Source organism: Gorilla gorilla, chromosome 9, assembly GCF_029281585.2.
Source record: "Gorilla gorilla gorilla isolate KB3781 chromosome 9, NHGRI_mGorGor1-v2.1_pri, whole genome shotgun sequence".
NCBI classification, from domain to species: domain Eukaryota; kingdom Metazoa; phylum Chordata; class Mammalia; order Primates; family Hominidae; genus Gorilla; species Gorilla gorilla.
This window is the reverse complement of record NC_073233.2, coordinates 65,335,426-65,355,620: the sequence shown is the minus strand read 5'-3', so window position 1 is coordinate 65,355,620 and position 20,195 is coordinate 65,335,426. Positions and strand designations below refer to the sequence as shown.

General features: G+C 45.2%; 1 protein-coding gene across 4 annotated transcripts in view; it reads right to left on the bottom strand.

The window, feature by feature from the left end:
• ZDHHC5 (zDHHC palmitoyltransferase 5) overlaps nucleotides 1-16,018 on the bottom strand; it is a 33,528-nt gene extending 17,510 nt beyond the window's left edge. The window contains exons 1-3 of one of the 4 annotated variants that reach the window (XM_004051200.5): nucleotides 15,649-16,018; nucleotides 10,639-11,812; nucleotides 1,141-1,262 (exon numbers count right to left, since the gene is read on the bottom strand). In XM_004051200.5, the coding sequence (XP_004051248.1) occupies nucleotides 1,141-1,262; nucleotides 10,639-10,742 (226 nt within the window). In that variant the 5' untranslated portion in view covers nucleotides 10,743-11,812; nucleotides 15,649-16,018. Of the gene's footprint in view, nucleotides 1-1,140; nucleotides 1,263-10,638; nucleotides 11,813-12,220; nucleotides 12,396-15,595 lie in introns of those variants that run through there. The other 3 variants (XM_019036314.4, XM_063711226.1, XM_063711227.1) reach the window with 3 other exon arrangements.
• Between the last annotated feature and the right edge of the window lie 4,177 nt (nucleotides 16,019-20,195).

Genomic DNA, 20,195 nt, shown 5'->3' with positions numbered 1-20,195 from the left:
TGAAGATTATTAAATCAAGGTCTTCAACACTGACTATTCAATTGCCCACTGGGTAACTCTACCTGGCTGATTCAAGTATATCAAATTCAACATGTCTAAGAGTATTTATTCTCTGTCTTCCCTCCAAACCCGTTTGACATTCTTGTATCTCATATTCAGGTTTATAAAAATCAGTATCCAACTTATCTCCCAGTTATGAACCTTGAAACTACTCTAGATAATTCCTCCACTTTCTCTCTCTTGCCCAATAAAATCATGAAAAGTCATGAAAAATTATTGAGTCTACTACTAAAAAATCTGTAAATCCAGCCTTGAATTCAAGTTCTCATCTGGTTTATTTCCACAGCCTCCCAAAAGGTAGCTGTAATTCTTACAAGAATTATTTTTCTAAAAGGAATTCTGATGTTGAGTCCTCCAATTAAAGACCTCTTCCTATCCAAAGGAAAATGTATGATCTATTTAACTTAGTATGCAAAGTCCTTGACAATTTGGCTCTGGGTTTACCTCCCATCCCTCTGGTCACACCATGCATAACATCCTCTAGCCCCACTAAGTTTGCCACTTCATGGCTACAAGCTTCTGCATGTGCTGTTTTCTCTGCCTAAAAATGCACTTCCCTCCTATATTCTACTTGGTAAAGTCTTTCCCACCTATTTTCAGCAGCATTTCCCCAATTTATTTGGGCAAAATATGTTCTCATATTTCTTTGTTCTCAATTTTTTGTATTCTCACAGAACCTTGCTCTTGCCTCCATTATAGTCTGCATCACACTGTTATAACTGTCTTAATTCACTGTGGGTATTACTGTACCTAAAAATAGCATCCAACCCATATGCTTTAAATAAATTTCTGCTGAACAAATCACTAAAACTCAAAGATTTGACCCAAAGTGAATCATAGGACTAGAAGTTATGACATATATTCCTAAAGACCCTGACCTGATTTTCATCATCAGAAAATGATAAAAGTATCCCCAAATCCCCGGACTTTAAGGCCCAAGATCAACTGCGTATGCCCAAATCATTATTTTTCATATCCCAAAATCCCAGGACTCTTAAGGCCCAAGATCAACTGCGTATGGCCAAATCATTATTTTTCAAAGGCAGTGTAAGGTGCTTCTAAGAGAGAAGCAGATCTTACCTCGAGGGAAAATCCCTGGGTCCATGAAGGTGGCCATGCTGAAGTTGGCCAACACAAAGAGAAACATAATTGCATTGTAGATGGGCACTGCAGGTGACACATACAGGCTTAGTCCTGGACACCTGCACAGACAATAAAGAAAATGAGGGGTTGCCTCTAATATTTTGGACACGAACCATACATACAAAAATCTGTAAAGACTTAGCCCCTTACCTATAGATAAATCTTGTGTGGTTTACCTTTGCCATCCCAAATTATTATCTTTATCTTTCCCACTAAGTGAGTCTAGTTTCCTATGGGAACTGCTCACTTTAGATAAACGTACAAGAGTCAGAATCTCTCCCATCTTAACCCCTTGCACTAAGGTCTTTGTGCTTCAGATTCATTCCTACCCTGTGGATCTTGCCACGTGTTTTGAGATCTGTCCTTATCTCCTTTCTAACCAGACATGAGAACCAGGTACTGACTATGATATCAGCTACACTCGCTTCTCTGGAGCAGCCTGAGGTTTCTGGATCCCAGCCATGTCCCACTGACCTGCACATTGGCCCAAAGCATGGGATACCACCTACCTTTCTAGCCCCACCCTCCTCCTTGCCAGGAGACTGAACCACATAAGTGCCTAAAGTATCTTCATTGCACTGGATATGCCTGAGAGTTTACTCAACTAGAGGCCGGTTCCTAAGGTTGGGAAATTCTTTTAAAACACACAGATGAGAATGGATATCAAGACACAGAAGTAAACCCTTTGATGTCTAAAAATGAAGCAGGAATGGGGGAGGATAGAGACTATCAGACCAAAGAAGTCCTCAATTTTGTAGGAAAAAGAAACTACCCAAACATACCCAGTATTCCACAGCAGTTAACTCAAGAGACATGCTTTAAGGTAACTTTTCTTGATCAAAAAAACAATTCTCTAGTCCAGAATTAAACTCAGTTTCTTTCAGGATTTGAATCTACGTAGGAATGCTTCAAGAGCTCTTCCTTTCTCTGCTGATTTCCTGGGAGCTGGAAGTTTTGGAAGAACCTGATGTGCTGCTTTTTTGTCAGTAGTATCAAACACTCTCGTCTCAGCTCAGGGAGAACTTCCCACTACCAAGACAGTGGATAAATACTCTAATCTACTTTGCGGCTGAGAACTTAATCTCCAGAATGAGGACAGCATCTGTCCTTGTCCCCTTTATCTGAACCAGTCAAAGCAAAGGAAGAACTCACTGAAGGAAAGGAAGAAGAGGACAGGAGAACAAGACAGCATATGATTCCAGAGAATTAAACCACAGCAGTCTGGGATTCTGTGAAGAAAAGATATCTGCACCCACCAAAACAAAAAGCACAGCCCTGAGACTGACTCAGAGCAGTTTGGAGGAACTCAGATCCTTAACGAGATACAAGCAAATCAAGATAAGAGACAAAACTGTCACAAAGCATCTCACAAATCTTTACCACCACCATCTATTTATTCAAATTCCATTCAGCCATTCATTTTGAAAAGTTTTTAGTATTTATTATATGCCAGGCTTTTTAGATAGTAAATATCAATTAGCTGTTTGATTCGCTTGATATGTCAGTACACAATTAGAAGACAAAATAATGAAGCTGGAGCGAGGGCATCAATTTTAGGGACTAAACAGACCTTCAGTCATAGTTCTATACTATCCTCAAAGAAAGCCCCCCATGGAAGCTTCTTCCTCTATGAGTTCCTTGGTTCAGAAAAGATGTCTCCATACATTGGCAGGGTTTGGAGTGGAATATAAGCAAAAAGAAGAGTTCCTGCACCGCATCACCCCAAAGCCTGACCTCCTAGGTTCCTTAAGAGGGAGGGAAACTGAAAACCAGTCATCCAGGTCAGAGCCCCTCCCTAGTACTAAGTTGTCACTTCAATTTCCGCCTGAGGAAGAAGAGAAAGGGTGACTCACTTGACTCCTACAGCCTGGGAAGATAATTAGAAGGGAAAAAGAAATTAAATCCTTAGAACACTGAGGTGCCCATGATTTAAAAGTCTCATTCCTACAACTGGCCACTGTGGCCTCTTGAGCTTCTGAAAGAAATATTCACCTTAGTTTCCATCTCTGAGAGAAACTAATGAGAGTAAGAACAAGATATGAAACCTCTTGCAAGCCCATGTCAATCTTTCTGACCCGACTCTTTCTTCAGTTTTGTTTTTTGAGACAGGGTCTCGCTCTCTTGCCCAGGCTGGAGTATAGTGACAAGATCACAGTTCACTGCAGCCTCAAACTTCTGAGCTCCAGTGATCATCCCACCCCAGCCTCCTGGGTAGCTGGGACTACAGATGCACACCACCACGCCCGACTAATTTTTTGTAGAGACAGGGTTTCACCATGTTGCCCAGGCTGGAGTGTAGTGGCAAGATCACAGCTCACTGCAGCCTCAAACTCCTGAGCTCCAGTGATCCTCCCACCCCAGCCTCCTGGGTAGCTGGGACTACAGATGCACACCACCACGCCTGGCTAATTTTTTGTAGAGACAGGGTTTCACCATGTTGCCCAGGCTGGACTCAACTCCTGAGCTCAAAGCGATTTGCCCGCCTCAGCCTCCCAAAGTGCTGGGATTACAGACATGAGCCACCATGCCCAGCCAGTTTCATTTTTAAGCAAAGCAACTCAATTTCTTGGGGATCCTGCCAACCTATCCCTGGATGATGAACTTTACCCTACAACCTTCTGGATATCAACTTGGTCCAGATAAAGTGTGTAACCCTGGAATGGAATTCCAGTATCTGTTGCCAAAATAAAGTCTGCCCCCACAGTGCCAGAATCTAGAAATGATGCAAATAACAACTTCATGGACAATATTTGCTCCTAGATTCACAGAACCATTGCTTCCAATCAGCACTATAAGGGAACACCCCACCAAGGAGAGGCATGTGTGAGCAGAGCCTGTTCTTGCCATATCCCAAATTCTGCTTGATTTAAGGAGAGGCTTTCCGTTGCTATGGTACTTTGCCAGATTCCTAGGTGACCACTCCAAGTAGCCTGTCTGAATCTGTTGCCTTTGATGGAAGATGAGGCCAGAGCTCAGAACAGGAGTTGTTGGGGCTCGTCCTTAGACTATGGCAATAATCATAAAGCTCTAAAAGCCTAGGGAGTGGCCACAGCCCAGAAGGCTGGCTGACTCATTGACAGGACTACCAGACCTATACCATCTCAGGTAGAACGGGTTCTTCTGCCCATCCATTCAGCACTCCTGTTTTCAAGACCAAATAAAATTGGCAGAGTGGGGCCAGGTATGGTGGCTCACGCCTGTAACCCTAGCACTCTGGGACACCAAGGTAAGTGGATCACCTGAGGTCAGGAGTTCGAGACCAGCCTGGCCAACATGGTGAAACTCTGTCTCTACTAAAAATACAAAAATTATCCGGGCGTGGTGGTGGGCACCAGTAATCCCAGCTACTCGGGAGGCTGAGGCAAGATAATCACTTGAACCCGGGGGGCAGAGGTTGCAGTGAGCCAAGATCGCGCCACTACATGCCAGCCTGGGTGTAAAAGCCAAACTCCGTCTCAAAATATATATACAAAATAAAATAAAAAATAAAAATAAATAAAATTGGGAGAATGGATTCCAATATCCGCACTCCTGAAACCCTGTTTCAGAGCACTCCCTAATGCATCCTGTTACAAAAAAATGGTTAAGTTCTTAGAAAGAAACATAAAGTAGGAGTCAAGAATCTTTGGATTTTAATCCTGCCTCAATTAATACTTCTCTATGCAAGGCCTTAGGTAATCCACATGAAACTCTCCAACCTTGTTACTTCAGCTACATAGTACAAACATGAGAATGAAGGAGAAAGATCTTCATTCAAAAGATATTAGAATTCATTTTTTTTGAGACAGGGTCTCGCTCTGTCACCCACGCTTGGCTCACTAAAATTGCCTCCCAGACTCAAGCAACCTTTCAGCCTTACCCTCCCAAGTAGCTGGGACTACAGGTGCATGCCACCATGACCAGCTGACTTTGCTTATTTTTTATAGAGACAGGTCTCACTATGTTGGCCAGGCTGGTCTCGAACTCCTGGGCTCAGTGATCCTCCCGCCTCAGCCTCCCAAAGTACTAGGATTACAGGTGTGAGCCACTGCTCCCAGCCGCTAGAATTCTTTTTTTTTTTTTTTGAGACAGAGTTTCTCTCTGTCGCCCAGGCTGGAGTGCAGTGACGCGATCTCGGCTCACTGCAAGCTCCACCTCCCGGGTTCACACCATTCTCCTGCCTCAGCCTCCCGAGTAGCTGGGACTACAGGCGCCCGCCACCACGCCTGGCTAATTTTTTTGTATTTTTAGTAGAGAAGGGGTTTCACTATGTTAGCCAGGATGGTCTCGATCTCCTGACCTCCTGATCTGCCCGTCTCAGCCTCCCAAAGTGCTAGAATTCTTTTTAAACTAGCTGGCTTGATACTGAGCATTCAGTGGACAGAAGACAAAAGAAAACATTATTAACTATCACCATCATTATTATCATCATCAATTATTCCACCTCTACCTTCCCCTATCTGAAATACTAGGAATTCAAGGACACTTAAAACAGAAACACTAAGCTCCTAAAGAATAGGTCTATGCATTCTGCCCATGCCTAGCATATTGCTTGAGCATATGACTAGTGTTCCTTGTTGATGAGAGAAGGCTGAAATGAATGTTCCACTTCCTGCCCATGCAGATCCTCATTTAGAAATCCTTTCCTCAAGATTCCATGAGAAAACAATTTCTCCCTTTACAGGTGGGCAACCCAGTTTCTCTGAAAACACCTGATTTGTGGTACCCAGACTTTCAACCAGCTGAATGTGAGACGTAGGACCTGGGCACTTATTCCTGGATAAGAAAACAATGTGAGAAGGAAAAGGCACAACCACTGCTCCATTAATGTGCTAAATCACAAGGCTGCTCCCACTCAAATCAGGTGCTAATACCTCTGCAGTTACGGGTGAGGGGGGACCAGAGAGAACTCCATGGAGGTCAGCCAACTTCCTGTGGGTAAAAGGGTTGGAAGAGGACTGAGGCAGAAACTGAAAAGCCGCAAACTATATCATGGATGAGAGCCTGAAAAGACCATCACGGATTTCCATACAACTCTGACTTTATCCTTCCCTTAGAAGATCACGTGAACTGGCCAGGTGCAGTGGCTCACGACTGTAATCCCAGGACTTTGAGAGGCCGAGGTGGGTGGATCACCTGAAGTCAGGAGTTTGAGGCCAGCCTGGCCATTGTGGTGAAACCCCATCTCTACTAAAAATACAAAAATTAGCTGGGCTTAGTGGCAGGCGCCTGTAATTCCAGCTACTCAGGAGGTTGAGGCAGGAGAATCGCTTGAACCCAGGAGGCAGAGGTTGCAGTGAGCCGAGATCACACCACCACACTCCAGCCTGGGCAACAGAGTAAGACTCCATCTCAAAAAAAAAAAAAAAAAAAAAATCACATGAAGCAGAGATCTTATCCTGCCCCCTCCTCACCAGCTTTAGAAATGGATAAAATAGGGGCCAGGCGTGGTGGCTCACGCCTGTAATCCCAGCATTTTGGGAGGCTGAGGCAGGCAGATCACGAGGCCAGGAGATCACGACCATCCTGGCTAATACAGTGAAACCCCTTCTCTACTAAAAATACAAAAAATTAGCCGGGTGTGGTGGTGGGCGCCTGTAGTCCCAGCTACTCGGGAGGCTGAGGCAGGAGAATGGCATGAACCCAGGAGGCAGAGCTTGCAGCGAGCCAAGATAGCGCCACTGCACTCCAGCCTGGGCGACAGAGCAAGACTCTGTCTCAAAAAAAAAAAAAAAAAAAAATCACGTGAAGCAGAGATCTTATCCTGCCCCCTCCCACCAGCTTTAGAAATGGATAAAATAAGACCTTAACTGGACTAATTCACAGTTTGATGAGACTTTAAACAAGATACAATTCAAAGTGATTCGAAATGGTGTTACCAGGAGCACTAGGTCTCAGGGGATCCTACAGGGTAAAGAGGCGATACCAAGGGGCTGGGCCTCTATATGCCAGCCTCACTTGAACCAGAGCAGCCCTAATTTTTATGTTGTTTTTTTTTATATAAGATTTCATTTGAAAAAGGGTCATGTTTCTTAAACAAACTGCTGTAGGTCAACGTTCTCACTATAAACAGGAAGAACTTAGGTCCACAAAGGTTAACAGACTTTACCAGAATCAATCTCCTGACCTCCCCCAAAGAGTGCTTATCCCACTTACCTAGGACTGCCCCTCTGCCAGTCAAAAAACAAGATTAAACTAAGATAGATAAGCATCCAAGTAGTTATCCTAAATGAAGTCTAGTAACTAACTGGGAGGTAGAAGGTTACTTCAGCAGACACTCTCCCTCCCAAATAGTGAAAACAGAGAAGAATTAAGACAGGATCCCCACCATTCCTTAGTTTTAGTGCTGGACAAATTCAGGGAATGAGAGGGATTAGAGTTCTGGGAGGAAGGCCTGAACTGTTCTGTTCAAGATTCTCTGGGGCAGATTACTATTTCTTTGATGCAAACTCAACTAGTAATTTCTGCTCATAGCTTTCCCCAACTTAACAAAGAAACATGGAAGTTAAATTGTTCCTAACTAGTTGAAGTCTACATGCCTCCACTAATTATGTCTGTTACCTGAAAGGGACTCTCCCTCCTACTCGCATTCCTCTATATCCCAAAGTAATTCTCACCTGGGGCTTCTAATAATGTAGCTAGTTGTAGCCTAGTGAAGAGAATAGGAGGATGATAGAGTAGTTACAGATTTACAGCCCCACATAGGAGCTAGTTCAGAGAGTTTTCCTCTTGCCTCTCCATTTGAAACCCTGAACTCTTTTTTAGGTTGTATGGTTTTAAAAAGGGGATTCTCCAGGGAACTGAACCTCGAAAGAGGTAAAATACATGAGGATAGTTTTTAAGAACAGTGGTGCCTCAGCCCAAATATATGCTTATAGAGGAAATACTCTAGTCAGATGGAGAAGAGGAGATGAGAATTTCAGAATTACCCCAGCTAGGTGCTAGAGTAAGATAAACAGGGTGTTTATGCCCCCACAAGGTGAATAGGGGAGATGCTTAGGAAAAGATGGAGCCCAGAAATTGGTCCTGTGGAAACTAGCGCCAGGGGGAAGGAACTCCAGCTATGACTTAGGGTTCTTCTAACTTTGGATGAGAGGCAATAATTCCAAATAGGGTCAATATTGTCCTCCAAAATCCTTTTTCCTAGAGCTAAGAGACCATGGAATAAGGAGGGCTCCTACTTTACTGGCACCAGGGAATGAGAAAGTAGGTTAAACAGCTTCAACTATCAGTTGAGAAAATGCCTATGTCAGGGCAACTCTCTGTAGGCAAACTGGTATAACCAGTCAAACACTTCAATGGTTCCAGATTAGCAAATTAAAAACAAGGATTCTGCTTGCTCCATCTCAAGAAGAGGGAGCTTGAAAGACAGAAATCACTTAGTCCCCTCAATTTCCTTCTCCAAAGGCTTTGCCTCTTAAAGGAAAATAGACCCTCCCCAATTGAGCAGAGTTAAGGGTGTCAAACTGGTCTTGTACATACCCCTCTTGACCCAGAACCAAAATTGCTACAGGATACTAAGATATAATATAAATGTCCCTTGGTTAAAATTTTGATTCTACTTCCTGGCCATATTAGCAAAAACCAAAACAAGTTCTGACACCAAAGACTCACCCCTCTTTCTGGTAGTAAATGTATGAAGAAGGACAGAACACTGAACATGTTGAGTTTAAGCAAGAGGAAAAGGTTATGAAGAAAATATTAAGTCAGAGAAAAGCAGCACTGTCTCTAGATCCTTGAGAGACTCCAGCAGGCATGCTCAAGCTCAGAGCTGGGGGCCAAAAAATCTACAACTTCTCTGCTTCAGAGGAGGTGAGAAGTAGGATGGTGTTCATGCCTTAGATAGTGATTCTTTCTCTCCTTCTTTAAAAACTAGAGAAATACATCAGTATTACTTTGCTGACTCTTTAGACAATGTGACCCACATTTTTCAGAATATCTTTTGGCTTCTAAAGCTAAATATGGGGAGTTTTCCTTCCCTCCTACCTCAGATTTAACTTCTGTGTATAATTGCCTCCACCCCAACAATCTCTACTTCAATGAGCCCAAGTGTTTTTATTCCCTACCACTTCAATTCACTTCTTCCTCTTTCCAGCAACCTCATGTTGCTCTGAGTAACACTTCACAACTAGGTTTGAGCCTGAACCATGACAAAGTAACTTCCCAGAAGATCCAGCATGCTCTAATGATTCCAAGAGCTGCAACTAGAGTGCTAAATCAATGACTCAACAGTATAAGGCTCAGAAGCCAGGTATATGTTAATTTATAAACAGGTAACAGCAAGGATGCCTTCCAGATGGTCAAGAGCTTAAAAAAAAAAAAAAACTGAGGAAAAAGGGAAGGTTTAAATCACTCAGTCTCTTCCAATAACAAGTAAATGAAGAAAGTCTGAAGATCAAAGTGAGAATGATGCAGATCCTAGATACTAAATGGGAAATTTTTTCATACCAACTGCTTTTCCCAACAGAACCAAGTAATGGGAAAATTACTGTCATTCCCTCGGCAGAAACTAAAATAAAGGGACTCTTTTAGGACTCTCTTCCCAAATACAACTTACCCTTTCCTTTCTCAGTGGCCTTCACGTCTCCAGGCTTCTGCTCTTAAGAGTACAAAGAAAACCATCTGGGTAGCACTAAAAGCCAAAACTCTCTCATTGGTGTATCTTATAAATCAATTCTGAAATTTTCCAGTACTCTCAGTTTCCACAATCTCAAACCTAAGTTTCAGACATCCTGGAAAAAAGCCATTAGCATTTAAAAAGGCTTTAGTCGGCCCAGCACGGTGGCTCACACCTGTAATCCCAGCACTTTGGGAGGCCAAGGTGGATGGATCACTTGAGGTCAGGAGTTCGAGACCAGCCTGGCCAATATGGTGAAACCCCATCTCTACTGAAAATAAAAAAATTAGCCGGGTGTGGTGGTTGGCACTTTTAATCCTAGCTACTAAGGAGGCTGAGGCAGGAGAATCGCTTGAACTCGGGAGGCGGACGTTGCAGTGAGCCAAGACTGCGACATTGCACTCCAGCCTGAGTGACAGAGCAAGAGACGCTGTCTCCAAAAAAAAAAAAAAAAAAGCCTTTAGTCTAGTCTAGTTCTCTTTCTCATAGAATTGATTGCTTAAACTGCTTTAAGCCTCTCTGGTGGTTTCCTCCCACTTCCTTCCTAGCTTAGGATCATCTAATGATGGAGCTGGGTAGAAAAATATGAAGACATCTATGATTCCAAAATACAGGAGGAAAGGGTAGGTAGAAGATTCAGCTAAGTAAAATTGATAACACGACTGAAAGGACAGGCTTTTTCTCATTTTTCTTACATGTCTCTGGGATTTGGATTTACCTGTACCAGACACTGAGCCCTCCCAGTCACTTGGCTTTGCAAAACTCAAGAGAAAGCGTTATCTCCTCACTTCCCATGGAGTATCCACCCACCCAAACACCCCTGCTGGGAGAAAACTCACGTAAAGGCAAAGAAGAGTGTCGTAGCTCCCACTAGGAAGATGGCGGCTGCAGAGACCGGGACATACTTGCTGGGTTTGAATCTCTTTCCAGACTCTGCGGGCATGTTGGAGCTCTGATGGGAAATCTGCCCTGCCGCATAGCCCAGGCCCACACAGCGGCAGAACAGACAAGAAAATGGGAGGAGGGAAGCAACAGAGAGGAGTACAAAAGAAAACCAGGGAAACAGAAAACTTTATCACCCTTCCCCCTCCCAAATAAAGCCAAAGGTCAAAAGATCTCAAATGAAGGAAAGCACATGGGAGGGGGAAAGGTGATTCCAAATGATGAATAACCACCTCCCCAGAACAAGGCAGAAGGGAAGATTAAGAAACACAACTTGTACAGTTTAAAAACTGGAGACAAACAGTAGGCTGTACACATGCAAATGGTTGCAGGCGGAAAACATGGACAGTCAGACAGATCAAGATACAGCTCATGGATGGAGGCAGGTCTTCAAAAGAAGGAGAGAATATCAGGGTATGGCAAAAAAACTTTGGGCAAAGAAAAATTCTTCTGAGATACTATAGTACCTCCACGACTACAGTTCCATAAAATGTGAGCTGCACCTAAAAGAGGTGTGCCCTGTGTTTCTATTTCTATTTCAGTCCAAGAAGGAACCTGAGGCCCCTTCCAACTTTAAAGAGGAGCTTTGTTTACTGCAGTCTTTGTCTCTTTTAGGTAGTCTTCTCAACGCCACCACTCCCACACCCTGACTTCACCAGGGCTTGTAGTCTGGCAATGGTGGTTTAATTTATTTCTCTCTTGATGGCTAAAGCTGGACAACAGCTGTTGTAAGTTTGAGCTATAAATCCTTTTCTTTGAAGGGGCAAGGAAAACAGGGCAAGCTTCTCTGTATTCAATCTCTTCTTGTTATTCCCAAGCCCTTTAAGGGCTCTGTTTCCTACAAAGTTCATGTAAAACTAAAGGGAAACTTAAAATCCTTGAAGCCATGTTCTTCCCAACAGGCAGAATAAGATGAAGAAATCAATTCCAATTGATGACACTTCAAAAGTTTACTGTGGATGAAAACGAAGTTCCAAAGATGTCCCTGTTTCCAGACTAGTCAATGTCTCTTATCTTTCTTCAGTCTTCAGCTTTCCAGATGTAGAGTTCAACCGGGTTACTGTGTCTCACCTGGAGAAAAACAAGTATCTTTATCAGAGAATTCTTTCAGGGTATTTCTTAGACACCAAGGCTAAAATTCCACAGGCTGCTGTTAAAAAGTACTTTCTGAAAGACTGTTTTCCATTTCACTTACATGTATGTGGGTAAGAAAGGACTCTGAACTCAGAGGAAAACTGACTTGAGAATCCTTTGCTCTGTTCAGATTGGAAGCAGAACATGGCTTCACCTGGCCAAAGGACATCAAAGGACTAGCTCTTGTAAGGGGCCCATCTCACCTGACATAGATGGTAGTAACAAATACCAAGAATATCAAAATCACAAACAAGGGCACAGCAGTGAAGGGCAGTCCTAGAACAAAGATTTCTCTTTGGACAAGAAGAGTGTTTATTATTATAGTGAAAAAAGAAAAAAATTAACCTCAAAATTAGGAAAGCAAGTCTCATTTTCTTTCTCTGTGTGTTTCTTTTGCTCCTCTATGCTTTTTAGTTACAATCCTGAAGAGGTAGAAGCTGAATTTTTGGTCTTCTGGAATCACCCATTAGAACACTGGGTAAGAAATGTTCTTGCAGAGAAAGCCATGATGCCCTCTATGAGAAACTGAATAAGCATAGCATAGGGTTGGTCCTTTTTTCCCAATTCAACAGTTTATTATTCCTATATTGGCCTAAGGTAACTGAGCCCCACCTGCCCCAATATGATTAAAAGTAACAATTATTTCTGTTGATGACAATAACAAACTAACACCAGCACCTTGGGATTTTATAAGACGCTTTTCATCTGGTGATCTAAAAGCACTTTACTCACATTATCTGGTGACGCAGTCCCTTATCCCACTCTTTAAAATTGAAGGCTACAGAATGCCCGAGGACATTCCACTGAATCACCTCAGGTTCAGAACTCAAGAGGTCACATGCCCCTCTGGTGACACAAACCCTTTCTACCTTTTCATCCACTACCTGCCCAGAGATGATAACTTGGAATCTGCAAGCCAAAAATTTTAAGTTAGAATTTTAAAAGAAAGTAGTTTTATTCCCTTCTCTACTAAAAATACAAAAATTAGCCAGGCGGGCGCCTGTAGTCCCAGCTACTCAGGAGGCTGAGGCAGGAGAATCACTTGAACCCAGGAGGCGGAGGTTGCAGTGAGCCACTGCACTCCAGCCTGGGCAACAGAGCAAGACTCGGTCTCAAAAAAAAAAAAAAAAATCAGAAGATTCAGATAACAAAATATAAATGTGCCCTATAATGTACCACTTCCTCTCTCACCTATGGCATGGAAGGCAAAGGTGCCTTCCCTTATGATTCATTTCTCTCTTTAAAATTAGGGTTTCAGAGGGCGAAACAGCAGTATTAGAATGCAGTGAGCGCCAAAAGATTCTAAGAAACTGTTATAGTCCTAGAAAACATAAATCCTCTCTAGTCCCTGATTTAATGATTATTTAACTCTCAGTTTCCTACAGGAATGGAAGCCTAACTAACATTTGGAATGTAGGCCTCAGTAACTTTGTTAACAAAAGCAAATTCTTGATTTGTAGACAATATGTACTTTTTTTTTTTTTTTTTTTGAAATACAGTTTCCCTCTGTCACCCAGGCTGAAGTGCATGGTGTGATCTCAGCTCACTGCAACCTCCGAGTCCCGGATTCAAGCAATTCTCCTGTCTCAGCCTCCCGAGCAGCTGGGATTACAGGAGGGCACCACCACACCCAGCTAATTTTGTATTTTTAGTAGAGATGGGGTTTCACCATGTTGCCCAGGCTGGTCTCAAACTCCTGACCTCCAGGTGATCTGCCTCCTCACCCAAAGTGCTGGGATTACAGGTGTGAGACACCCTGCCCAGCCACTATGTACTATTAAAGCAAACTTTTCCCTCAAAATCCCAAAGACTAGAAAAGATGGAAAATTATACTACTTAAATTTTATCTAGAGTAGAATATCATTTAGATACTATATATTATTTCATATATTTTCCACAGGAAAAAAAGTCACATGGACTAATATTGACATAGTAATACAGAGTCATGAAAGGCCATGCAATTTTGGGAGTATAATACTGGGAACACAAAAGAGATCAGCATCTGAGATGCTTGGGGGGCTACACAGTAGAAGGGAAATCAAAAACAAGAATTTATTGGGTATAAATAAAGATGAACCAACTCTTAGCAGAAGAATGTGCTGCAGATATTAGGATGAAACCACAAGGGTGAGTATGGTTCATCAGAGTCAACAGTTTGAATCCATACTAGTATCAAAAAAGTATACAAGAATATGTATGCCAGCTGGGCACGGGGGCGCTCACGCCTGTAATCCCAGCACTTTGGGAGGCCGAGGCGGGCAGATCATTTGAGGTCAGGAGTTCGAGACCAGCCTGGCCAACATATCAAAACCCTGTCTCTACTAAAAATACAAACAAATGAGCAGGGCGTGATGGGGCATGCCTGAAATCCCAGCTACTAGGGAGGCTGAGACACGAGAATCGCTTGAACCCGGGAGGTGGAAGTTGCAGTGAGCCAAGATAGCAGCCACTGCACTCCAGCCTGGGCGACAGAGCCAGACTCCGTCTCAAAAATGAGAAAAGAAGTAATATGTATGCCATATTGAGGCACAGAGTAAACTATGAAATGGAAATATGTATATGTAAAACAAACAATACAGGATATGTGGTTTGAAGGCTTTAATAAGGTTTAATACAGGTATTTCCTTAAATAGGTGGATACCAGCAGTACCAAGGACAACACAACTATTTTTTGTTGAAATAAGCGGTGTAACAGTACAATAGAGTAAATCTAAATGCACAGTAATGGAGGTACCATGGAATAATTCACATGTCAAGGTATGGGAGAAAGAGCCAAGAAGTTTAATGTGGGTGTTATCATTATATACCGAGGTAGCAAAATACATGGCAATATAATTTTGTAAACATTGTTTATACAATGGGTGATAATGAGCATTCTGAAGATATTTGATCCAGGACAGAGGGCTACTGAGATAGAAGGATGATATGCAAATGTTAGATCAACTTGGTCAAGATGGCATTAACCAGGAAGTGAAGAATCCAAGGCAGAAAAATAGTCTAGCGTATAACGTATATGTGATCCTACAACTGCCTTCATAACTTTTAGCAACTTTCTTACTTCTTATTTCAGTGTTTCATTTGGCCAAGTGGGTAAAACATTTTCCACCTGCCTGCCCCAAATATAGGTAAAATATTGACAAACGCATTCGGGCTCCACTTTAAAAAGTACAAAGTACTAAACGCATGGAGCACTCGGTTGGTGGCGGTAGGAGGAGGAAGCGGACGGGTGAGAGAGAACAGGTAACAGGATGAAGCTTGAGCCAAAATAAGTATCAGCAGAGTGGAGCGAGGGACTCGAACCGCAGAGCGGTAAAAGGGAAACAGCACCCGGTCCCCACCACGGGACTGGGGCAAAGAGAATCACCCGTTGGGGCAGGGCTGACGACCGCTGAAACCGAAAAGAAGGAATCCACGGCGGCCAGGCCCACCGAGGTTGAGAGAGCGGGCTGCGGGGACCGCAGAGCCCGAGGGCGCAGGGCCGGGGGCGGAAGGGGCGGCGGCTGGGCGCCAGGCACCGGGGACCGCGGTCTCGAGCTGAGTGGCCGTCTCTAACCCGTTCCGAGCCCTGGCGGTCGTGGATCCCCGGCCTCTACTCGTCGTCCGTTTCCAGGGCCCACGGGTCCCGCCGCGGTTGGAAGACCCGGCCCGGAGGAGAAATGGGGCCTTAATCCCCTCCCCGTCTTCGGTCCCCCTTCCCTAGAGGTCACCCTCCCCTCCCACCTCGCTGGTCCGGCACTTCCGGTTCCGCAGGGACCGGTGTCCTCCGCACTCACCCCCGAGCCCGGTGCCCGTCACCACCGCCGTCGTTGTCACCGCCGCCTCCCGGCAGTGCCGTCCTGCCTCAGAGAAGCAGCGCGCGGCCCCCGCACGCTCCACGCCCGCCCCGCTGCCGCGCGCTCCCGCCAGGCGTCGCTCGTCTCGGAGCCGGCGCGCGGCCGTTGCCCTCAGTGCCGGGTCTCGAACCCTTCCAGCGTTCCCATTGGCTCCCTAGTCCGGGCTCGCGCGACGTCTCGCGCGGCGCACGTTTGTCTCATTCATGCGGCTCGCGCTGCCGCGCCCACCCCCGCTCACTCTCCCATTCACCCATAGCCCCCACCCCGACTCCGATCTGGGGCGTGCGCGCGAACCCTGGCGACCGCGGCGACCTCGCGGCCTGATTGGCTGCAGCAACACAGCGTCGTACGCACGCGAGAAGACGAGAGCGCGCACGTAAGGCCGTGGGGTTGCGGGGACAACTAAGAGACAAGGATTGGCCTAATGCACAGAAGTCAGGAATGAGGAAATGGCCAGGCGAGTCTTCCCTTCTCCTGCGTCCTGTTGTATTCCCACTGAATCCAAGCAAAAACCCCCGGAAATAAGAAAAGAATTATGTGTGTGTACTAGAAGTACTCAAAAGCAAGCAGCTACCTTCTCGAATTTAGCAACTCCTCTCCTACTGAGGTGGTACAGTCCAGACAGGCTTCCAGCGCAGCCAATTACCGACGACTATCGCCGCTTCCTGCTTCAGCCCCTTCGCGGCGGATTGGCCAACCATTTGGCGACTAGGCCTCCCTCTTCTCCTTCCCATCTCCTTTTTTTTTTTTTTTTTTTTTTTTGATGGCAAAAACTTTATTTAAAACAATCTTGCTGGAGAAATCTTCAGTCCGGCGAGGTCGCTGGTCCGGGCAGAATCCAGGGTGATGGAATGGTCTGGGCTGTGTCTCCCACATGAAGGGGACGCCTGGAGTTGAAGAGCCAATGTAGGGCGAGGCTCCTGCCAAGGGCCGGGGAGGGAGATGAAGAAGAGCAGGCGCCAGCCTTGGAGCCGTAGCGCTAACCGTGAGAGGGAAGCCTAAGGAGCGCGCGACCTGAGGCGGTGGCAGCACCCTCCCGCCCCCGGAGTGCGAGCCGGGAAGTGAACTCCCTTAATTCCATTAGTTTCCCACTGCCACACGTGGGATGGGCGCCCGCATCCCTCACCTCACCCAATCCTAGAATACAAAGCTAAAAGCAAAAGGTTCTCTAGAATAGCTACTGTCCCTGGCGAGCTAACTCTGCATAGGTCGTAGTGCTACACTTTGCCCTGATTAGCCCAAGACAGCTGTGAACCCAATAGCAATGCCCCGTGTTCTCTCCTCATTCAGCTCGAGGCTATTTCTTTTTTGGAAAGCAACTCTGGCTATTACATAATGGCCCCTCAAAAAGGTGTTTCACAAGCCACTTCCCTGAAGCCGAGGCCCCTCACCTGTAAAATCCTGAGGACTGTCCTCGGGTTTGGTCTCAAATGTTGCTGGCTTTACTGTGGTTCTGACACTAGCATTAGGCAGTAAGGTAAAAGAGAACTACCTTCTCCTGTTTTCTGGAATCTAGTTCCTTCTCTGACATGGCATATATTATAAGTTCTAGTTTATTCTTGTTAACAGCGTCAATCCAGCATTTATTGCAACACACTTGAGAGTTCTTTATAACGACTTTATACTTTTAAAACTCTTTCGACCTGGCCTGGCGTGGTGGTTCACGCCTGTAATCCCAGCACTTTGGGAGGCCAAGGCAGGCGGATCACGAGGTCAGGTGCTCAAGAGCAGCCTGGCCAACACAGTGAAACTCCCTCTACTAAAAATACAAAAATTAGTCGGGCATGGTCGGGGGAGCCTGTAATCCCAGCTACTCGGGAGGCTGAGGCAGGAGAATTGCTTCAACCCGGGAGGCAGAGGTTGCAGTGAGCCGAGATCACACAACCTCACTCCAGCCTGGGCAACAGAGCAAGACTCCGTCTCAAAACAAAACAAAAACCTCCTTAGACCATATGAAAGGTAAATTATTGAAGATACAATATTGATATTTTATTTTTTACTTTTTGAGAGGGAGTCCCACACTGTCACCCAGGCTGGAGTGCAGTAGCGCGATCTCAGCTCTTGGCAACCTCCTCCCGGGTTCAAGCAATTCTCATGCCTCAGCCTCCTGAGTAGCTGGGATCACAGGCATGTGCCACCACACCTGGCTAATATTTGTATTTTTAGTAGAGATGGGGTTTCACCATGTTGGCCACACTGGTCTGGAACTCCTGACCTCAAATGATCCTCCCATCTCGGCCTCCCAAAGTGCTGGGATTACCGGCGTGAGCCACAGTGCCCGGCCTGATATTGGCATTTTCTACCTGTAAGCCATGTTTCTTTAAGATGAAGTCAGCTTTCATTTTTCTGTTGCAATATTTTTCTTGGATTTTTAGACTTCCTGATTTCCTCCACAAATTAGGCATTTTTATTTTCCTTTCAGCTCTCTAAGAACTTGTAAATAGTGGTGTCTCTTGGCTAGACAGTGCTAAATGGAAAAAAAAAATCAGTCTTCCACCATCCAACCAAACTAAACTCCCCTGGGATACTAGCTTGGATTGCCAAGCTTTGTTAAGTGGATGAGCACTAACAGAGGTATAATCACTATCCCAAAGTTGAAAGACAGAGATTCCACTTGTCCAGTTTTCCTTGGGATCACTCAAGATATTTCTTGGAAAGAACGTTTAATAGAACATAAGGTTTAAAGTGCCAGCTACTTCTGAAAAGTATCCAGAGTAAAATCTAGGCTAAAACAGTAGGATATCCAGACCACCCAAACTTTAAATTACTTTAATATGTTAATGGCTTCTCTCATCTGTGCATCTTTGTTCATCTTGCTAACCACACTCTTCGGCTGCCCGGACTTAGACCCTCAGTAGCATGGGCACCTAAGCACACAGAAAGCTAGAACATGCATTTCCCAATTTTTGTGTTTTTAGGGTTTCACCATGTTGGCCAGGGTAGTCTCCAACTGCTGAGCTCAAGTGATCCGCCTGCCTCGACCTCCCAAAGTGCTGGGATTACAGGTCTGAGCCACTGCTCCTGGTCAACCTCTTTGTGTTTAAATACTGCTGTCTTTCCTCCTGTCCTTGTGAAATGTCTCTGTATGTGTTAAAGGGTAGTTCTTCCCTTTGTGCTGTGGATCCTATCTCCTTCGCTCCTGCATTTTTTCTGGTGCTGGGGGATGGAGTCTTGCTCTGTTACCCAGGCTGGAGTGCAGTGACGCGATCTCAGCTCACTGCAACCTCCGCCACTCAAGGACAATTAATAGCTCATATTTAACACTGCCAAAAACCTCGAGTTTCCCTTGTCCCTCAGGGGGACAACTCCCTGAGTTTTCCCAATCTCATGTCTAACCTAGTGTGTCTTGTTAAAAAAAATCCAGGATGCATCCTTGATTCCATCGTTTTCCTCACCACTCCGTTATGAAGTCCTGCCTTCAGAATATCCTCTCACCAGCTCTACCTCTGCTGCCCTAGTATTTCATCCCCCACCATTTCTCACATTTGCACTCTTACAAAACTCTCCTAATTACTGTCCTTGCTTTTACACTTGCCCTATAACCCACTCTCCGCAAAGCAGTGATCTTTTCAAAATTTAAAGTAATCAGCCAGGCTAATCCCAGCACTTTGGGAGTCCGAGGCGGATGGATCACTTGAGGTCAGGAGTTCGAGACCAGCCTGGCCAACATGGCAAAACCCCATCTCTACTAAAAATACAAAAATTCGCCAGGCATGGTGGTGCATGCTACTCAGCTACTCAGGAGGCTGAGGCAGGAGAATAACTTGAACCCAGGAGGCAGAGGTTGCAGTGCACCGAGGTCATGCCACAGCACTCCAGCCTGGGCAACATAGCAAAACTCAGAAGGAGGGAAGGAAAGGGGGAGGGAAGGGGAGGAGAGAGGAGAGGAGGTGAGGGAAGGAAAGGAAAGGAAGGAATAGGAAGGAAGGGGAAGGAATGAAAAGAAAGAGAAGAAAAAAGAAAGAGAAGAAAAAGAGAGAGCAGGAAGGAGGGAGAGAGGAAAGAGGAAAGGAAAGGAAAGGAAAAAGGAAAGGAAAAGAAAGGAAAGGAAGAAAGAAAGAGGGAAGGGAGGGAGGAGATCAGCCGGGCCTGCTGGCTCACGCCTGTAATCCCACACTTTGGGAGGCCTAGGCGGGCGGATCACCTGAAGTAGGGAGTTGGAGACAAGCCTGACCTACACGGAGAAACCCCATCTATACTAAAAACACAAAATTAACCGGGCATGGTGGCGCATGCCTGTAATCCCAGCTACTCGGGAGGCTGAGGCAGGAGACTCGCCTGAACCTGGGAGGCGGAGGTTGCACTGAGCCAGATTGCGCCATTGCACTCCAGCCTGGGCAACAAGAATGAAACTCTGTCCCCAAAAAAAAAAAAAAAAAAAAAAAGATCAAATAATTACTCTACTTAACTACCCCTCCCCTCTGGTTCCCATTGCTCTTAAGAGTAAAATCCATTCTTAAACCAGGTGCCGTGGCATGAGCCTGTAG